Source organism: Borostomias antarcticus (assembly GCF_949987555.1).
Source record: "Borostomias antarcticus genome assembly, chromosome: 1".
Lineage (NCBI taxonomy): Eukaryota > Metazoa > Chordata > Actinopteri > Stomiiformes > Stomiidae > Borostomias > Borostomias antarcticus.
This window is the reverse complement of record NC_140234.1, coordinates 40,357,615-40,375,172: the sequence shown is the minus strand read 5'-3', so window position 1 is coordinate 40,375,172 and position 17,558 is coordinate 40,357,615. Positions and strand designations below refer to the sequence as shown.

The window sequence follows — 17,558 nt, the reverse complement described above, 5'->3', positions numbered from 1 at the left end:
CAGCCAGCATGATTAAAGCATGAGAACACAGGCAGCTGCTCAAGAGTCCAGCTCCCAAAACAGCTCACTCCACGAACACAGACAGACAGACAGACAGACAGACAGACAGAGCGACAGACAGAGCGACAGACTGACAGACAGACAGACAGAGACAGACAGACAGACAGAGAGGAGGACAGGCAGACAGACAGAGAGACAGACAGACAGACAGACAGATAGAGAGACAGACAGACAGAGAGGAGGATAGACTGGTTGAGCGCCCTCGTTCTGTGGCGTGTCAGGGTCGTTCCGTCAGGAGTGTATGAGCGCCGTCTGTCTCCTGGTGGCGCCGTGGCAGCTGGGATGACGCAGCATAAACAAACCGTAGCTCCCGGTAACAGACGGGGACAGACGCGCTTAGTCACTCGCTCACCGGCCCTGCTGCACGGGGATACAGAGAGACAGAGAGAGACACACACAGAGAGACACACAGAGAGAGACACACACACACAGAGAGACACACAGAGAGAGAGACACACAGAGAGAGAGACACACAGAGAGAGACACACACACACAGAGAGACACAGAGAGAGAGAGAGACACACAGAGAGAGACACACAGAGACACACAGAGAGACACAGAGAGAGACACACACAGAGAGAGACACACAGAAAGAGAGAGACACACACAGAGAGAGAGACACACAGAGAGAGACACAGAGAGAGAGAGACAGAGAGAGAGAGACACACACACAGAGAGACACACACAGAGAGATATACACAGAGAGAGACACAGAGAGAGAGAGACACACACAGAGAGACAGAGAGAGAGACACACAGAGAGACACACAGAGAGAGACACAGAGAGAGACACAGAGAGACACACAGACACACATACAGAGACACACACAGAGACACACAGAGTGACACAAAGAGAGAGAGACACAGAGAGACACAGAGACACAGAGAGAGAGACACACAGAGAGACACAGAGACACACAGAAAGAGACACACACAGAGACACAGAGAGACACACAAAGAGACACACAGAGAGACACAGACACAGAGAGACGCTAACTAGCACTGCTGCACGGAGACACAGAGACGGGAGGGACAGACGGGCCCCTGAAGATGGTTGATGTTCCTGAGAGGTTGAGAAGCTGAGCTGGAACAGAGTGTCCCCAGACTGGTCCTCTGCCCCCCACCAGCAGTCAGTCTGTTCATCCTGAGGTCCCCAGACTGGCTCTCTGCCCCCAACCAGCAGTCAGTCTGTTCAGACTGAGGTCCCCAGACTGGCCCTCTGCCCCCCACCAGCAGTCAGTCTGTTCATCCTGAGGTCCCCAGACTGGCCCTCTGCCCCCAACCAGCAGTCAGTCTGTTCATCCTGAGGTCCCCAGACCAAAGCACATTACTGCTTAAATAAACGTGATTGACTATGTTAAAATCAGTCGTTAAATTACCTCATCCTTTTAACGACCCTGGCGCTCTGTCTCGCCTAGGGTCTACAGTGTGTGTGTGTGTGTGTGTGTGTGTGTGTGTGTGTCAGTGTGTGTATGAGTGTGTCTGTGAGTGAGTGTGTGTGTAGGAGTGTGTGTGTGTGTGTGTAGGTGTGTGTGTGTGTGTATCTGTGAGTGAGTGTGTGTGTAGGAGTGTGTGTGTGTGTGTCTGTGAGTTAGTGTGTGTGTAGGAGTGTGTGTGTGTGTGTGTCTGTGAGTTAGTGTGTGTGTAGGAGTGTGTGTATGTGTGTGTGGGGGGAGGCAGGGGAGTGACCTGTTGGGTGGTCATTTCAGTGTGCATTATGCCAGAACGTTATTAGAACTTTAATTAATGAGACTTATCTCACCACTCAGGAGGCAGGAGGGAGACATACAGAGAGAGAGGGGGAGGGAGGGAGGGAGGGAGGGAGGGAGGGAGGGAGGGAGGAAGGGAGAGAGAGAGAGAGGGAGGGAGGGAGGGAGAGAGAGAGAGAGGGAGGGAGGTAGGGAGAGACAGAGAGAGAGGGAGGGAGGGAGGGAGACAGAGAGAGAGAGAGGGAGGGAGAGAGAGAGAGAGAAATAATGGAATTGACATTGAGAGACAGAGAGAGAGAAATGGAGAGAGAAAAATAGAGATAAAGAGAAATTAATTGAAATTGAGAGAGAGGGTGGTCTTAGCAGACTGCCTAGAAAGGATGGTCTAGAGAGGGTGGTCTGGAGAGGGTGGTCTAGAAAGAGGGTGGTCTAGAGAGGGTGGTCTAGAGAGAGTGGTCTAGAGAGGGTGGTCTAGAGAGGGTGGTCTAGAGAAGGTGGTTTAGAGAGGGTTGTCTAGAGAGGGTAGTCTAGAGAGAGTGGTCTAGAGAGGGTGGTTTAGAGAGGGTTGTCTAGAGAGGGTGGTCTAGAGAGAGTGGTCTAGAGAGGGTGGTTTAGAGAGGGTTGTCTAGAGAGGGTGGTCTAGAGAGAGTGGTCTAGAGAGGGTGGTTTAGAGAGGGTTGTCTAGAGAGGGTGGTCTAGAGAGAGTGGTCTAGAGAGGGTGGTCTAGAGAGGGTGGTTTAGAGAGGGTTGTCTAGAGAGGGTGGTCTAGAGAGAGTGGTGTAGAGAGAGTGGTCTCAGCAGACTGCCTAGAGAAGGTGATTTGTAAGCACGTGGCATTTGGGGCACATTCAGACCTTTGGTTCGTGTGCTTTGTTCAGTGTATGTTTGTAACACACTATTCCCTGAATCAGAACAAAGCAAACGAACTACAGGTCTGAATACAGTGTGGTCTAAAAACAGTGTGGTATGAATAAAGTGTGGTATGAATACAGTGTGGTGTGAATACAGTTTGAAACAGGTGTGTGTTGAGCAGGACAGTGTGGGAATAGTGAAAGAAGCCCAGAAGGGAACCACAGTAGTGGCGACACTATGACAGAGAGCACTCTGTCTGGGTCAGCATGCCTGACCTCTCCCCCCCCCCCAGGCTGTGACCCTATCCCTGAACCCTGACCTGCTCCCCCCCCAGGCTGTGACCCTATCTCTGACCTCTCCCCCCAGGCTGTGACCCTATCCGTGACCCCTGACCTGCTCCCCCCCAGGCTGTGACCCTTTCCCTGACCTGCTTCCACCCCAGGCTTGACCCTATCCCTGACCTGCCCCCCCCCCAGGCTTGACCCTATCCCTGACCCCTGACCTGCTCCCCCCCCCCAGGCTTGACCCTATCCCTGACCTCTGACCTGCTCTCCCCCCCCCCAGGCTTGACCCTATCCCTGGCCCCTGACCTGCTCCCTCCCCCCAGGCTGTGACCCTATCCCTGACCCCTGACCTCTCTCACCCCCAGGCTGTGACCCTATCCCTGACCCCTGACCTCTCTCCCCCCCAGGCTGTGACTCTATCCCTGACTCCTGACCTCTCTCCCCGCCAGGCTGTGACCCTATCCCTGACCCCTGACCTCTCTCCCCCCCAGGCTGTGACCCTATCCCTGACCCCTGACCTCTCTCCCCCCCAGGCTGTGACCCTATCCCTGACCTCTCTCCCCCCAGGCTGTGACCCTATCCCAGTCCAGTACCTGCGCTGGGGAGAGCCTGAGCCCATCGCTGCCGTGGTCTTCGCCTGTCTGGGGCTCATGGCCACCTTCTTTGTCACCTCCATCTTCATCAGGTACCTACTGCTTTGTGTGTGTGTGTGTGTGTGTGTGTGTGTGTGTGTGTTTGTGTGTGTGTGTGTGTGTCATCCTTATGCTCTTGCTCAACACTTGAAGAGAACTTGCCAGACGTGTAAATGTACAAGTAAGGTACAGTAGTCTTGTGTGTGTTTTTGTGTGTGTGTTTTTGCGTGTGTGTGTGTGTGTGCGTGTGTGTTTTTGCGCGTGTGTGTGTGTGTTTTTGCGTGTGCGTGTCTGCGTTTGTGCGTGTGCGTGTGTGTTTTTGCGCGTGTGTGTGTCCGCGTGTGTGTGTGTGTGTGTGTTTTTGCGTGTGTGTGTGTGCGTGTGTGTTTTTGCGTGTGTGTGTGTGTGTGTGTGTGTCTTTGTAGGTTTCGGGACACCCCGGTGGTGAAGTCGTCCAGCCGGGAGCTGTGTTACATCATCCTGGCGGGCATCTGCATGGGCTACCTGTGCACCTTCACCCTGATCGCCAAGCCCCACGCCGCCCACTGCTACCTGCAGCGCCTGGGCATCGGCCTGTCCCCCGCCATGAGCTACTCTGCCCTGGTCACCAAGGTAGGGCCTGTCCATGGATGTATTAATAGAACTGGATACAGCCACTCTATTCACTGACCGCTATCAACAATGAAGCCCTATTGAACCGCGCCATTTTGGCAAATTTGTAGTCATTTGACTATTTCCGGTGCCTTTTGTACTTGCGCAGTTGTGCTTTTCTGTCCTACGCGCGTCCACGAACAGGTTCACGTTTATGTGAAATGTAGACGCACGTTCCCGGCTCTCCCCGCTTTGAATTAGCAATGAAAACCGACTTGCATATATATTAACCTGTTTTTGTCAAATATATCCATTGGAGACATTCTTTTTTTATCCAGGCATCTTAGTTTTAACAGGTTAATTAGGGCCCGAGCACTGGCGGTGCGAGGCCCTATTGTATTTCGAAGGATTATTATTCTCCTACCTTCTCCTTCTACCTTCTTCTTCCAAAACAAATGCCTTTTTGGCGGCCAAAACATCGATGAAAACGGATGAAACTTTGCAGATACGTCAGTCCCGGTGAAAAATTTGAGAATTCATGGGTGACGGAAATGGGCGTGGCAAAACGGCTCAAGAACGCCCCCTGGAAAATTTAAAATGGCGAGCCCCACCTTTCAGTTTGATGTAGGGGAACGAAATTCGGAGGGCATATGTATTTCATCGAGACACACTAAAATGTCTCTTGGAGCTATACCCAACATGCAACAGGAAGTCCGCCATTTTGCTCTTAATGTGCCATTTTCCCCTTGTTTTTACCATTCCCATGCCTCGTACTTTAACGAACTCCTCCTACAGATTTCATCCGATCAACTTCATATCAGGTCAGCCTTATCTTAGGACCTTTGTGATCAAAAGTTATCAAAAAAATTGAGTTTTCACCAAACACCCTTGCGGTGGCGCCCCGCCAAAGTTTGACATTTCGCCATAAAACACGAAGTCCTCATAACTCCTCCATACATTATCCAATTTGTCCGATATATCTCACGCTTCATGACGGTTCTGTCCTGAACACATCTATGTGTCAGTATTGCGTCATACTTATAGCGCCTCCTATTGGTGAAACAGAAAGTCCTCATAACTCCTGCATACATCATCCGATTTGCACCAAATTGCTGACGCTTCATGAAGGTCACCTTCTGAACACATCTATGCGTCGGTATTGAGTCACACTTACAGCGCCACCTACTGGTGAAACAGGAAGTCCTCATAACTCCTACATACGTTATCCGATTTACTCCAAATTGCTCAGGGTTGATGAAGGTCGCATCCTGAACACATCTGTGCGTGAGCATTGAGTCATACTAATAGCGCCACCTACTGCTTACAGGAAGTCATCATAACTCCTACATACATTGTCCGATTTACACAACATTTCTCACGCCTCATCAAGGTACTGTCCTGAACACATCTATGCGTTTGTATTGAGTCACGCTTAGAGCGCCACCTACTGGTGACAGGAAGTTTCGCTCAGTACTGGACACCGAAATAGCACACACTTTAACGGCACCACACCCCGACCCGCATGGGGTGCGAGGGCCCGCTCAATGCTGCTCGCAGCCCTAGTTATTAGGTCCCGAGCACTGGCGGTGCGAGGCCCTATTGAAACTCGAAGGATTATTAGGGCCCGAGCACTGGCGGTGCGAGGCCCTATTGAAACTCGAAGGATTATTATTGTTCTCCTACCTTCTTCTTCTTCTTCTCCCAAAACAAATGCCTTTTTGGCGGCCTAAACATCGATGAAAACGGATGAAACTTTGCAGATACGTCAGTCCCGGTGAAAAATTTGATAATTCATGGGTGACGGAAACGGGCGTGGCAAAACGGCTCAAGAGCGCCCCCTGGAAAATTTAAAATGGCGAGCCCCACCTTTCAGTTTGATGAAGGCGAACGAAATTCGGTGGGCATATGTAGTTCATCGAGACACACTAAAATGTCTCTTGGACCTATACCCAACATGCAACAGGAAGTCCGCCATTTTGCTCTTAATGTGCCATTTTCCCCTTGTTTTTACCATTCCCATGCCTCGTACTTCAACGAACTCCTCCTAGAGATTTCATCCGATCAACTTCATATTCAGTCAGCATCATCTTAGGACCTTTGTGATCAAAAGTTATCAAAAAAATTGAGTTTTCACCAAACACCCTTGCCGCGGCGCCCCGCCAAAGTTAGACATTTCGCCATAAAACACGAAGTCCTCATAACTCCTCCATACATTATCCAATTAGTCCGATATATCTCACACTTCATGACGGTTCTGTCCTGAACACATCTATGTGTCAGTATTGCGTCATACTTATAGCGCCACCTATTGGTGAAACAGGAAGTCCTCATAACTCCTGCATACATCATCCGATTTGCACCAAATTGCTGACGCTTCATGAAGGTGACCTTCTGAACACATCAATGCGTCGGCATTTAGTCACACTTACAGCGCCATCTACTGGTGAAACAGGAAGTACTCATAACTCCTACATATGTTATCCGATTTACTCCAAATTGCTCATGCTTGATGAAGGTTACATCTTGAACACTTCTGTAAGTCAGTATTGCATCATACCTACAGCGCCACCTACTGGTGAAACAGGAAGTCCTCATAACTCCTACATACGTTATCTGATTTACTCCAAATTGCTCATGGTTGATGAAGGTCGCATCCTGAACACATCTGTAGGTCAGTATTGAGTCATACTTATAGCGCCGCCTACAGGTCAAGCAGGAAGTCATCATAACTCTTACATTGTCCGATTTACACAACATTTCTCACTCTTCATCAAGGTACCGTCCTGAACACATCTATGCATCGGTATTGAGTCACGCTTAGAGCGCCACCTACTGGTGACAGGAAGTTTATCTCAGTACTGGACAGCCAAATAGCACACCCTTTAACGGCGCCGCACCCCGACACGCGTGGGGTGCGAGTGCTCGCTCACTGCTGCTCGCAGCCCTAGTTATTATTCTCCTTCTCCTTCTCCTTCTCCTTCTTCTCCCCAAACAAATGCCTTTTTGGCGGCCTAAACATCGATGAAAACGGATGAAACTTTGCAGATACATCAGTCCCGGTTAAACTTAGATATTTTATGGGTGACGGAAATGGGCATGGCAAAACGGCTCAAGAGCGCCCCCTGGAAAGTTAAAAATGGCAAGCCCCACCTTTCAGTTTGATGTAGGCGAACGAGATTCGGTGGGCATATGTAGTTTATCCAGACACACTAAAATGTCTCTTGGAGCTATACCCAACATGCAACAGGGAGTCCGCCATTTTGCTTTTAATGTGCCATTTTGTCCTTGTTTTGACCATTTCCATGCCTCGTACTTCAACGAACTCCTCCTACAGATTTCATCCGATCAACTTCATATTCGGTCAGCTTCATCTTAAGACCTTTGTGATCAAAGGTTATCAAAAAAATTTAGTTTTCACCAAACACCCTTGCCGTGGCGCCCCGCCAAAGTTTGACATTTCGCCATAAAACACGAAGTCCTCATAACTCCTCCATACATTATCCAATTTGTCCGATATATCTCACGCTTCATGACGGTTCTGTCCTGAACACATCTATGTGTCAGTATTGCGTCATACTTATAGCGCCACCTATTGGTGAAACAGGAAGTCCTCATAACTCCTGCATAATTCATCCGATTTGCACCAAATTGCTGACGCTTCATGAAGGTCACCTTCTGAACACATCTATGCGTCGGTATTGAGTCACACTTACAGCGCCACCTACTGGTTAAACAGGAAGTACTCATAACTCCTACATACGCTATCCGATTTACTCCAAATTGCTCAGGGTTGATGAAGGTCACGTCCTGAACACATCTGTAGGTCAGTATTGAGTCATACTTATAGCGCCGCCTACAGGTCAAGCAGGAAGTCATCATAACTCCTACATACATTGTCCGATTTACACAACATTTCTCACGCTTCATCAATGTACCGTCCTGTACTCATCTATTCGTCGGTATTGAGTCACGCTTAGAGCGCCACCTACTGGTGACAGGAAGTTTCTTTCAGTACTGGACACCGAAATAGCACAGCCTTTAACGGCGCCACACCCCGACACGCGTGGGGTGCGAGGGCCCGCTCAATGCTGCTCGCAGCCCTAGTTATAGCTTATGTTTTGTTTGCTAGTAGATGGTATTCATTCCGTTCGCGATAACGTTATTGCAGCCAGGCTAAATTCCTCCAGGGAGCCAGTGACAGGCGAGTTGAAAAGCTTCACTCCCCGACAGCAGGAGCTTTGGCCGCTGCTGCCGCATCTCAGATAACCCGCTGAGTTTGAGGCTGCTATTTCACACTCGCCTTTGATCAATCCCAATACCGATCCATGGTAATTATGAATCAATCGTTCAGATCGGCAGTGCTGCATGCATTTAACAGCATCATTGTTAGCTTTATTAACATAATGATGATAAAGCATAAAGCATTGTTAGCTTTATTAACATGATGGCAAGCCAGCAACAAACACAAGTTCAAGTTCCACAAATAAAGGTAGCCTAGTAATTCTAACAACAACGGGGTCCCGGCTAAAGTCTTTTAATACCATTGACTGTTTAATCAAATGTGTTAATGAAAATGACCACAAAAAAGGAGAGTAGTCAACGCACACTGCTCAAAAAGGGCTTAATACATAGATTAGGCTAATCAATTGTTAATGAAAATGACCACAACACAACATCCTGTGCATAGTTGAAATGGTTGTGGGATACGGTGATAAACTGGAGTGATCATTTGACAGCAATTATTAGTCTTTTCCAGAAATGGACAGAAACACGATATTTTTAGAATAACAGGAATTTATTCACATACAATGGAAAGGAGTTGATGTGTAGGCATAAAGATGAAACGATACACTGCCATTCAACAATCCACAATAATTAGCCTACATGGTTAAGTTTGGGTGTTTTCAGTCAATGTTGGCGTTGACCGCTTCTAGCTTCTATATCGAATGGCCGACTGGTGTAAGATGGAAAGCCTAACGTTAGAGAGATAAATGTAGGCTATGGTTATATTAATAAAGCTAACAATGATGTTGTAAAATGTATGCAGCACTGCCGATCTGAACGATTGATTCATTATTACCATGGATCGGTATTGGGATTGATCAAGGGCGAGTGTGAAATAGCAGCCACGAACTCAGCGGGTTATCCGAGATGCGGTCGCAGCGGCCAAAGCTCCTGCTGGCGGGGAGTGAAGCTTTTCAACTCGCCTGTCACTGGCTCCCTGGAGGAATTTAGCCTGGCTGCAATAACGTTATCACGAACGGAATGAATACCATCTACTAGCAAACAAAACATAAGCTATAATTAACCTGTTAAAACTAAGATGCCTGGATAAAAAAATAATGTCTCCAATGGATATATTTGACAAAACGGGTAATATGCAAGTCGGTTTTCATTGCTAATTCAAAGCGGGGAGAGCCGGTAACGTGCGTCTACATTTCACATAAATGTGAACTTGTTCGTGGACGCGCGTAGGACAGAAAAGCACAACCGCGCAAGTACAAAAGTCACCGGAAATAGTCAAATGACTACAAATTTGCCAAGATGGCGCGGTTCAATAGGGCTTCACTTTAGATTTCGAATCCTGGGGCCCTGGGCCTGTCCCCCGCCATGAGCTACTCTGCCCTGGTCACCAAGGTAGGGCTGGGGGGGGGGGACAGATGTAGGGGTAGGGGACAGAAGGTGAGGAGGGGACAGGGGTAGGGGACAGAGGGTGAGGAGGGGACAGGGGTAGGGGACAGAGGGTGAGGGGGGGATAGGGACAGTGTTGGGGACAGAGGGTGAGGGGGGGGTAGGGACGTCAGCCGAAAGTCAATGGGGGCTGTACGTTTTTTTGCATTGAAACTGCCTGAGCTGTACACAAAGTGGGACCATTGTACACGTACTCACCAAAATGTGTACAGCCCCAATACAGTCCCAATGGGTGTACAGGCCCGATTACACCACCTGGGGGCGACTCCGAGCCGCCGCCAACCGCACTATGGGGGCCTATGGGCCCCGTACACGGCGTACAACGCCCATGCAACCCGGCTGGCCGTACGCCGCGTACAGCTCAGGCGGTACGCGCCTGGGCCGTACGCAGCGTACAAGCCGGGCAGGTTCCTTGGACGGCTGTACACGAGCACCCAGGCACTTTTCAGTCAAAAACGGCGTCCCCGACCACGCGACCTCTCGGGACGCCGTTTTTGGGCGTGGCCTCGCCAAATCTGAACCCTGATGAGGCCTGCGGTGCCCAAAAGTGTCTCGGGCCGGTTTTGAGTTTGACCCCCACCGATCGGGCTGACGTCCGGTCAGGGCGGAGGCCCGACCGTGGCCTAACGGCGTGCGGAGTTTCGGACCAATCAGAGAGCTCGATTTTCAAAGTTGTCCGATCGGCACGACGTTCGGTGAGCGTGATCAAGCCCTCGGGCCTAAGGGCCCTCTGTACGTCGGACCAATCGGAGCATCCCATATGGGCCAATCAGAGAACGGGATATTCAGAGCGGTCCGTTCGGCACGAAATCCGGCGTGCGTGATCAGCACCTCGAGGACAAAGGGCCGTACGGGTTTCGGACCGATCGGACTGCTCAATTTGTTTTAATACGCTACAGTACACAGGCGTGTACAGCCGCCACAGGTTCGTGTACAACAGCAATAGGTTTACATGTTAAAATTAAAATTGCTCAGATTGGCTCGAAACCTATGTACACCATGGAGACATAAACATACTGCCATATCAGCCTCCTAGCCCCTGTCAATTTGGAGATATTGGCCTGGACACTTGCCATGCAAACCTATTGCCGTTGTACACTGACCTTTGGCGGCTGTACACGGCTGTTTCTTCAAAATGGATGGGGCTAGAAGGCTGACACTCGGTGGTCTTAGAGTACCCAGGGGTGCCATGAACATACTACAGTATCAGCCTCCTAGCCCCCACCACTTTGGAGAAACAGGCGTGTACAGCCGCCACAGGTTGGTGTACATCAGCAATAGGTTTACATGGTGAGTGTACGGGTCAATATCTCCAAAGTGACGGGCTAGGAGGCTGATATGGCAGTATGTTCAAACCTCCATGGTACTCTTTTAGTGTGCTGTGTTTCGAGGCAATCCGAGCAATTTGAATTTTTGACCAAAATCTCAAAATCGACTTCCAGCAACCGAGAGGGTAAAATTCAACTTCCTCCAATCCTTACTGGATTCGGAGGGCTTGTCCCTTATGGTAAGAGGATGCTGAGGTTATTTTATGAGCCTCCTACCCCAAGCCACTTTGGAGATATTGACCTGAGACAGGCGTGTACAGCCGCCATAGGTCGGTGTACAACCGCAATGGTTTACAAAAGGTTTACATGTTAAAATTAAAATTGCTCGGATTGGCTCGAAACCTATGCACAGTAACAGTACCCCATGGAGACATGAACATACTGCCATATCAGCCTCCTAGACCAAGAATCTTTGGAGATATTGACCCGTGTACACTGACATGTGGGGGCTGTACGCGGCTGTTTCTCATGATTGGTTGGGAGTAGGAGGCTGATCTCAGAGTATGTTCATGCCATCCTTTGGTACTTGAGGACCCCCGCTTTATAGCCTCCTAGCCCCCACCACTTTGGAGAAATGTGGCGTGTACCGCCGCCATAGGTCGGTGTACAACAGCAATAGGTTTACATGATAAAATTCAAATTGCTCGGATTGGCTCGAAACTCTGCACGGTAACAGTACACCATGGAGACATGAACATACTGCCATATCAGCCTCCTAGCACAATACTCTTTGGAGATATTGACCATTAGGGTAGGATTAGGCTTAGACTCACGCGCTTGTTTCTCCAAAGTGGTTTGGCCTAGAAGGATGCCACTTGGTGGTCTTAGACTACCCTTTGGTGGCATGAACATACTACAGTATCAGCCTCCTAGCCCCCACCGCTTTGGAGAAATTTGGCGTGTACAGCCGCCATACATTCCTATGGCTGTTGTACACATCATTTTTTAATTTTTAAAGGTGTTGTCAAAGCACTAGAGGCCCCAAAATTGGGTCAGTGGGTCATGAGTGAGTGCCCTTCGAGACTGTGCAGAGGAATTTCAGTTAACCCCTCTAGAAAAAAAAAACCTCACATCTCCAAATTTGACCCAGGACACTGTCAGGCTCTAAGAGTACAACACCCTTCTGTGCAAGAATTGATCATTTTGATCCAAAATGAAAACCGCTTAATCTTGGAGGCTGACGCTGAAATATGTTGATCCTTGGACACTAGAGCAATCTAAGTTTTGATTCATATCTGTGGGATGTTTGTAGGCCGTACGGGAAAGGCGTACAGTGCCAATAGGTTTATATGGCGGCTGTACATTCCTTTATTTCCACACTTAACAGAGAGCTAGGAGGCTGATATTCCAGTATGTTTATGTCAACACTTGGTACTTTAACACCACCGAGCTATAGCCTTCTACCACCAATCGCTTTGGAGAAACGGGCGTGTACAGCCGCCACAGGTCGGTGTACAACAGCAATAGGTTTACATGATAAAATTCAAATTGCTCGGATTGGCTCGAAACTCTGCACAGTAACAGTACACCATGGAGACATGAACATACTGCCATATCAGCCTCCTAGCCCCCACCACTTTGGAGAAAATGGCGTGTACAGCCGCCATAGGTCGGTGTTCAACCGCAATAGGTTTACATGTTAAAATTAAAATTGCTCGGATTGGCTCCAAACCTATGCACAGTTACAGTACACCATGGAGACATGAACATACTGCCATATCAGCCTCCTAGACCAAGAATCTTTGGAGATATTGACCCGTGTACACTGACATGTGGGGGCTGTACGTGGCTGTTTCTCATGATTGGTTGGGAGTAGGAGGCTGATCTCAGAGTATGTTCATGCCACCCTTTGGTACTTGAGGACCCCCGCTTTATAGCCTCCTAGCCCCCACCACTTTGGAGAAATGTGGCGTGTAACGCCGCCATAGGTCGGTGTACAACCGCAATAGGTTTACATGTTAAAATTAAAATTGCTCGGATTGGCTCGAAACCTATGCACAGTAACAGTACACCATGGAGACATAAACATACTGCCATATCAGCCTCCTAGCCCCTGTCAATTTGGAGATATTGGCCTGGACACTTGCCATGCAAACCTATTGCCGTTGTACACTGACCTGTGGCGGCTGTACATGGCTGTTTCTCCAAAACGGATGTGGCTAGAAGGCTGACACTCGGTGGTCTTAGAGTACCCAGGGGTGCCATGAACATACTACAGTATCAGCCTCCTAGCCCCCACCGCTTTGGAGAAACAGGCGTGTACAGCCGCCACAGGTCGGTGTACAACAGCAATAGGTTTGCATGGCGAGTGTGCAGGCCGATATCTCCAAAGTGACAGGGGCTAGGATGCTGATATGGCAGTATGTTCATACCTCCACGGTACTCTCTTAGCCTGCTGTGTTTCGAGGCAATCCGAGCAATTTGAATTTTTGACCAAAATCTCAAAATCGACTTCCAGCAGCCGAGAGGGTAAAATTCAACTTCCTCCAATCCTTACGGGATTCGGAGGGCTTGTCCCTTATGGTAAGAGGATGCTGAGGTTATATTATGAGCCTCCTACCCCAAGCCACTTTGGAGATATTGACCTGAGACAGGCGTGTACAGCCGCCATAGGTTGGTGTACAACAGCAATAGGTTTACATGATAAAATTAAAATTGCTCGGATTGGCTCGAAACTCCGCACGGTAACAGTACACCATGGAGACATGAACATACTGCCATATCAGCCTCCTAGCACATTATCTTTGGAGATATTGACCATTAGGGTAGGATTAGGGTTACACTCACGCGCTTGTTTCTCCAAAGTGGTTTGGCCTAGAAGGATGCCACTTGGTGGTCTTAGACTACCTTTGGTTGCATGAACATACTACAGTATCAGCCTCCTAGCCCCCACCACTTTGGAGAAATTTGGCGTGTACAACCGCCACAGGAATGAATGGGGGAAATCACCATTGAAACTGTTTCCGTTGTACACATGACCTTTTGAAACAAAGGTCACAGCTCCCTGAGGACCTTTACATGCACAGTACAGACACAGTACTCGGGTCATTTACTCAGCATGCACTGCCATTGCAGAATGTGCAGAGCTTTCGTCTCTGCTACCTTCGGTCGGGTTACGGGAAGCGACTTAGGGAGAATGTGTACAGCCGCCGAATTCCTATGGCGCCTGTATACGCACATTGTTTTACTGTACAGAGGGGGTTCCGAAAGCACTAGAGGCCTCAAAATCGGGTCAGTGGGTCATGAGTGAGTGTCCTTCGAGACTGTACAGAGAAATTTCAGCTAACCCCTCTAGAAAAAAAAAAATCCTCACATATCTCCAAATTTGACCCAGGACACTGTCAGGCTCTAAGAGTACAACACCCTTCTGTGCAAGAATTGATCATTTTGATCCAAAATGAAAACCGCTTAATCTTGGAGGCTGATGCTGAAATATGTTGATCCTTGGACACTCTAGAGCAATCTCAGTTTTGATTCATATCTGTGGGATGTTCGTAGGCCGTACGGGAAAGGCGTACAGTGCCAATAGGTTTATATGGCAGCTGTACATTCCTTTATTTTATACACTTAACAGAGAGCTAGGAGGCTGATATTCCAGTATGTTTATGTCAACACTTGGTACTTTAACACCACCGAGCTATAGCCTTCTACCACCAATCGCTTTGGAGAAACGGGCGTGTACAGCTGCCACAGGTCGGTGTACAACAGCAATAGGTTTACATGATAAAATTAAAATTGCTCGAATCGGCTCAAACCTCTGCACAGTAACAGTACACCATGGAGACATGGACATACTGCCATATCAGCCTCCTAGCACAATAATCTTTGGAGATATTGACCATTAGGGTAGGATTAGGGTTAGACTCACGCGCTTGTTTCTCCAAAGAGGTTTGGCCCAGAAGGATGACACTTGGTGGTCTTAGACTACCCTTTGGTGGCATGATATTACTACAGTATCAGCCTCCTAGCCCCTGTCAATTTGGAGATATTGACCCGTACACTCACCATGTAAACCTATTGCCGTTGTACACTGACATGTGGGGGCTGTACGCGGCTGTTTCTCATGATTGGTTGGGAGTAGGAGGCTGATCTCAGAGTATGTTCATGCCACCCTTTGGTACTTGAGGACCCCCGATTTACAGCCTCCTAGCCCCCACCACTTTGGAGAAATGTGGCGTGTACCGCCGCCATAGGTCGGTGTACAACAGCAATAGGTTTACATGATAAAATTAATGAAACGTCGTAGAGCTTCACGGATGGTTTAATTTGAAAGCTAGCCTAGGAATTAGTGGGGGGAGGTGGTGGTTCTGAGTAGCTACCAACTTCTGTACTGGAGATATAGCCTATCTGGAAAACGGTTATATCTCTGGTAATAACCGTTTTCCAGAAAATGGGCAAAATTAACGGAACGTCGTAGAGCTTCACGGATGGTTTCATTTGAAAGCTAGCTTAGGAATTAGTGGGGGTAGGTGGTGGTTGGGAGAGGCTATGACCTTGCACTTTGGAGATATTGACCCACCTTTAAGAATTAAAAAGATGACGTGTACAACCGCCATAGGAATGTATGGCGGCTGTACACGCCAAATTTCTCCAAAGCGGTGGGGGGCTAGGAGGCTATAAAGCGGGGGTCCTCAAGTACCAAAGGGTGCCTTGAACATACTCTGAGATCAGCCTCCTACTCCCAACCGATCTTGAGAAACGGCCGCGTACAGCCCCCACATGTCGGTGTACAGCCAAATATTACTGTAGCGTATTAAAAGAAATTGAGCAGTCCGATCGGTCCGAAACCCGTACGGCCCATAGGCCTCGAGGTGACGATAACGCTCACCGGATTTCGTGCCGAACGGACCGATCTGAATATCCCGCTCTCTGATTGGCCCATATGGGATGCTCCGATTGGTCCGACGTACAGAGGGCCCATAGGCCCCGAGGGCCTGATCACGCTTACCGAACGGCGTGCCGATCGGACAACTTTGAAAATGGAGCTCTCTGATTGGTCCGAAACTCCGCACGCCGTTCGGCCAAGGGCGGGCCTCCGCCCCGACCGGAGGTCAGCCCGATCGGTGGGGGTCAAACTCAAAACCGGCCCGAGACGCTTTCGGCCACCGGGGGCCTCATCGGTGCCCTCCGGAGGGCGCACGGTTCGAATTTGGCGAGGCCACGCCCAAAAACGGCATCCCGAGAGGTCGCGTGGTCGGGGACGCCGTTTTTGAATGAAAAGTGCCTGGGCTGTACACGCGTGTACAACGCGCACAGTTTGCACAGTTTGCGCTCGAGCCTGTGTCGGCTGTACGTTCTGTACGGCCGCCACAGGAACCGCGGGCGTACAACGCTCACAGGATCCGCCGGGATGGTCGCCCTCTTGTGGAACGGGCCGGGATCGCCCCAGGGGGGCGGTAAAACCCGTAAAAGCCGGAGGGCCGCCGGTCCGGGCCGCCGCCGGGGGGCGCCGCCGGGGGACCCGGGCGGCCTTTTAGAGACCGCCCGCCTATTTTTGGCGGCGCGCGGGATCGGAGTGTACAGCCCTCCAAGAGTGTACAGCCGCCACAGGTTTTTTAACATGGGGCCCTGTGGCGGCTGTACGCCACTTCCTGAAGGGGGGATAGGGACAGTGGTAGGGGACAGAGGGTGTTACGCCCCCTGGTGGCCCGAGGAAGCAGAGCGCAACATAAAACAATGGGTTGGACAGACGAGGGTGCAGTCACACAAAACCAGGACAACCAAAATAGGCAATGATGAATTTAATAGCAACACAGGGAACAGAGAGGACTAACAGTGGCACCAAACAAAAGCATAATCCGAAATAAAACCCCACCCCCCCTTTACAGGTGCTGGGCACCTCAAAGTACAGTGGGTGGTGCGCACTCTAAACTGGGGTGTTAGACAGCAGGTAATCCTACGTGTGTGAAGATGTAGACCCAGGGTATCTCAACTAGTCATCTGCCCCTGTGTGCACAAAAACATACAAAGGTTAAATCACAGACAATAACTAAAAGCTGTTTAACCAATTAACATAACTACAAACAAAAGAGTAACACAAGAGAAACTTCACATTAAACCAATAAACAACCAAACAAACCAAACCAAACCAAGCTCTACCAACCAGAGCCCTGCCACAGCTCAGGCAGGTCAGAGAGAACTGAGGACAAAGAGGACTATTTATAGGAAGGGAGGGACCAGGTTGATTGAAGTCGTTAATTGAAAGCAGGTGAGAACTGATGACATGAACCAGGCGCGCGCCCTGAGAGTTTGGAGATGAGAACAGTAGAGGGAGACAAAACAACCACACAACAAAACCAAACAGGTAGGCCTAACAAAACAGAACAACACACATATGTAACACTCCCCCCCATAAAGAGTTAGCCCATGGCTAACGATAAATCAACCTCCCCTTCACATACACTACAATAGC

At 49.4% G+C, this 17,558-nt stretch overlaps 1 protein-coding gene across 1 annotated transcript in view; it reads left to right on the top strand.

Moving 5' to 3' along the window:
• The window catches only part of grm5b (glutamate receptor, metabotropic 5b), a gene marked incomplete at both ends in the record, with an annotated part of 192,040 nt that overhangs the window by 128,168 nt on the left and 46,314 nt on the right, over positions 1-17,558 (top strand). The window contains 2 exons of the mRNA XM_084461926.1: positions 3,472-3,589; positions 3,962-4,148. Of these exons, the coding sequence (XP_084318052.1) occupies positions 3,472-3,589; positions 3,962-4,148 (305 nt within the window). The remainder of the gene's footprint in view (positions 1-3,471; positions 3,590-3,961; positions 4,149-17,558) is intronic.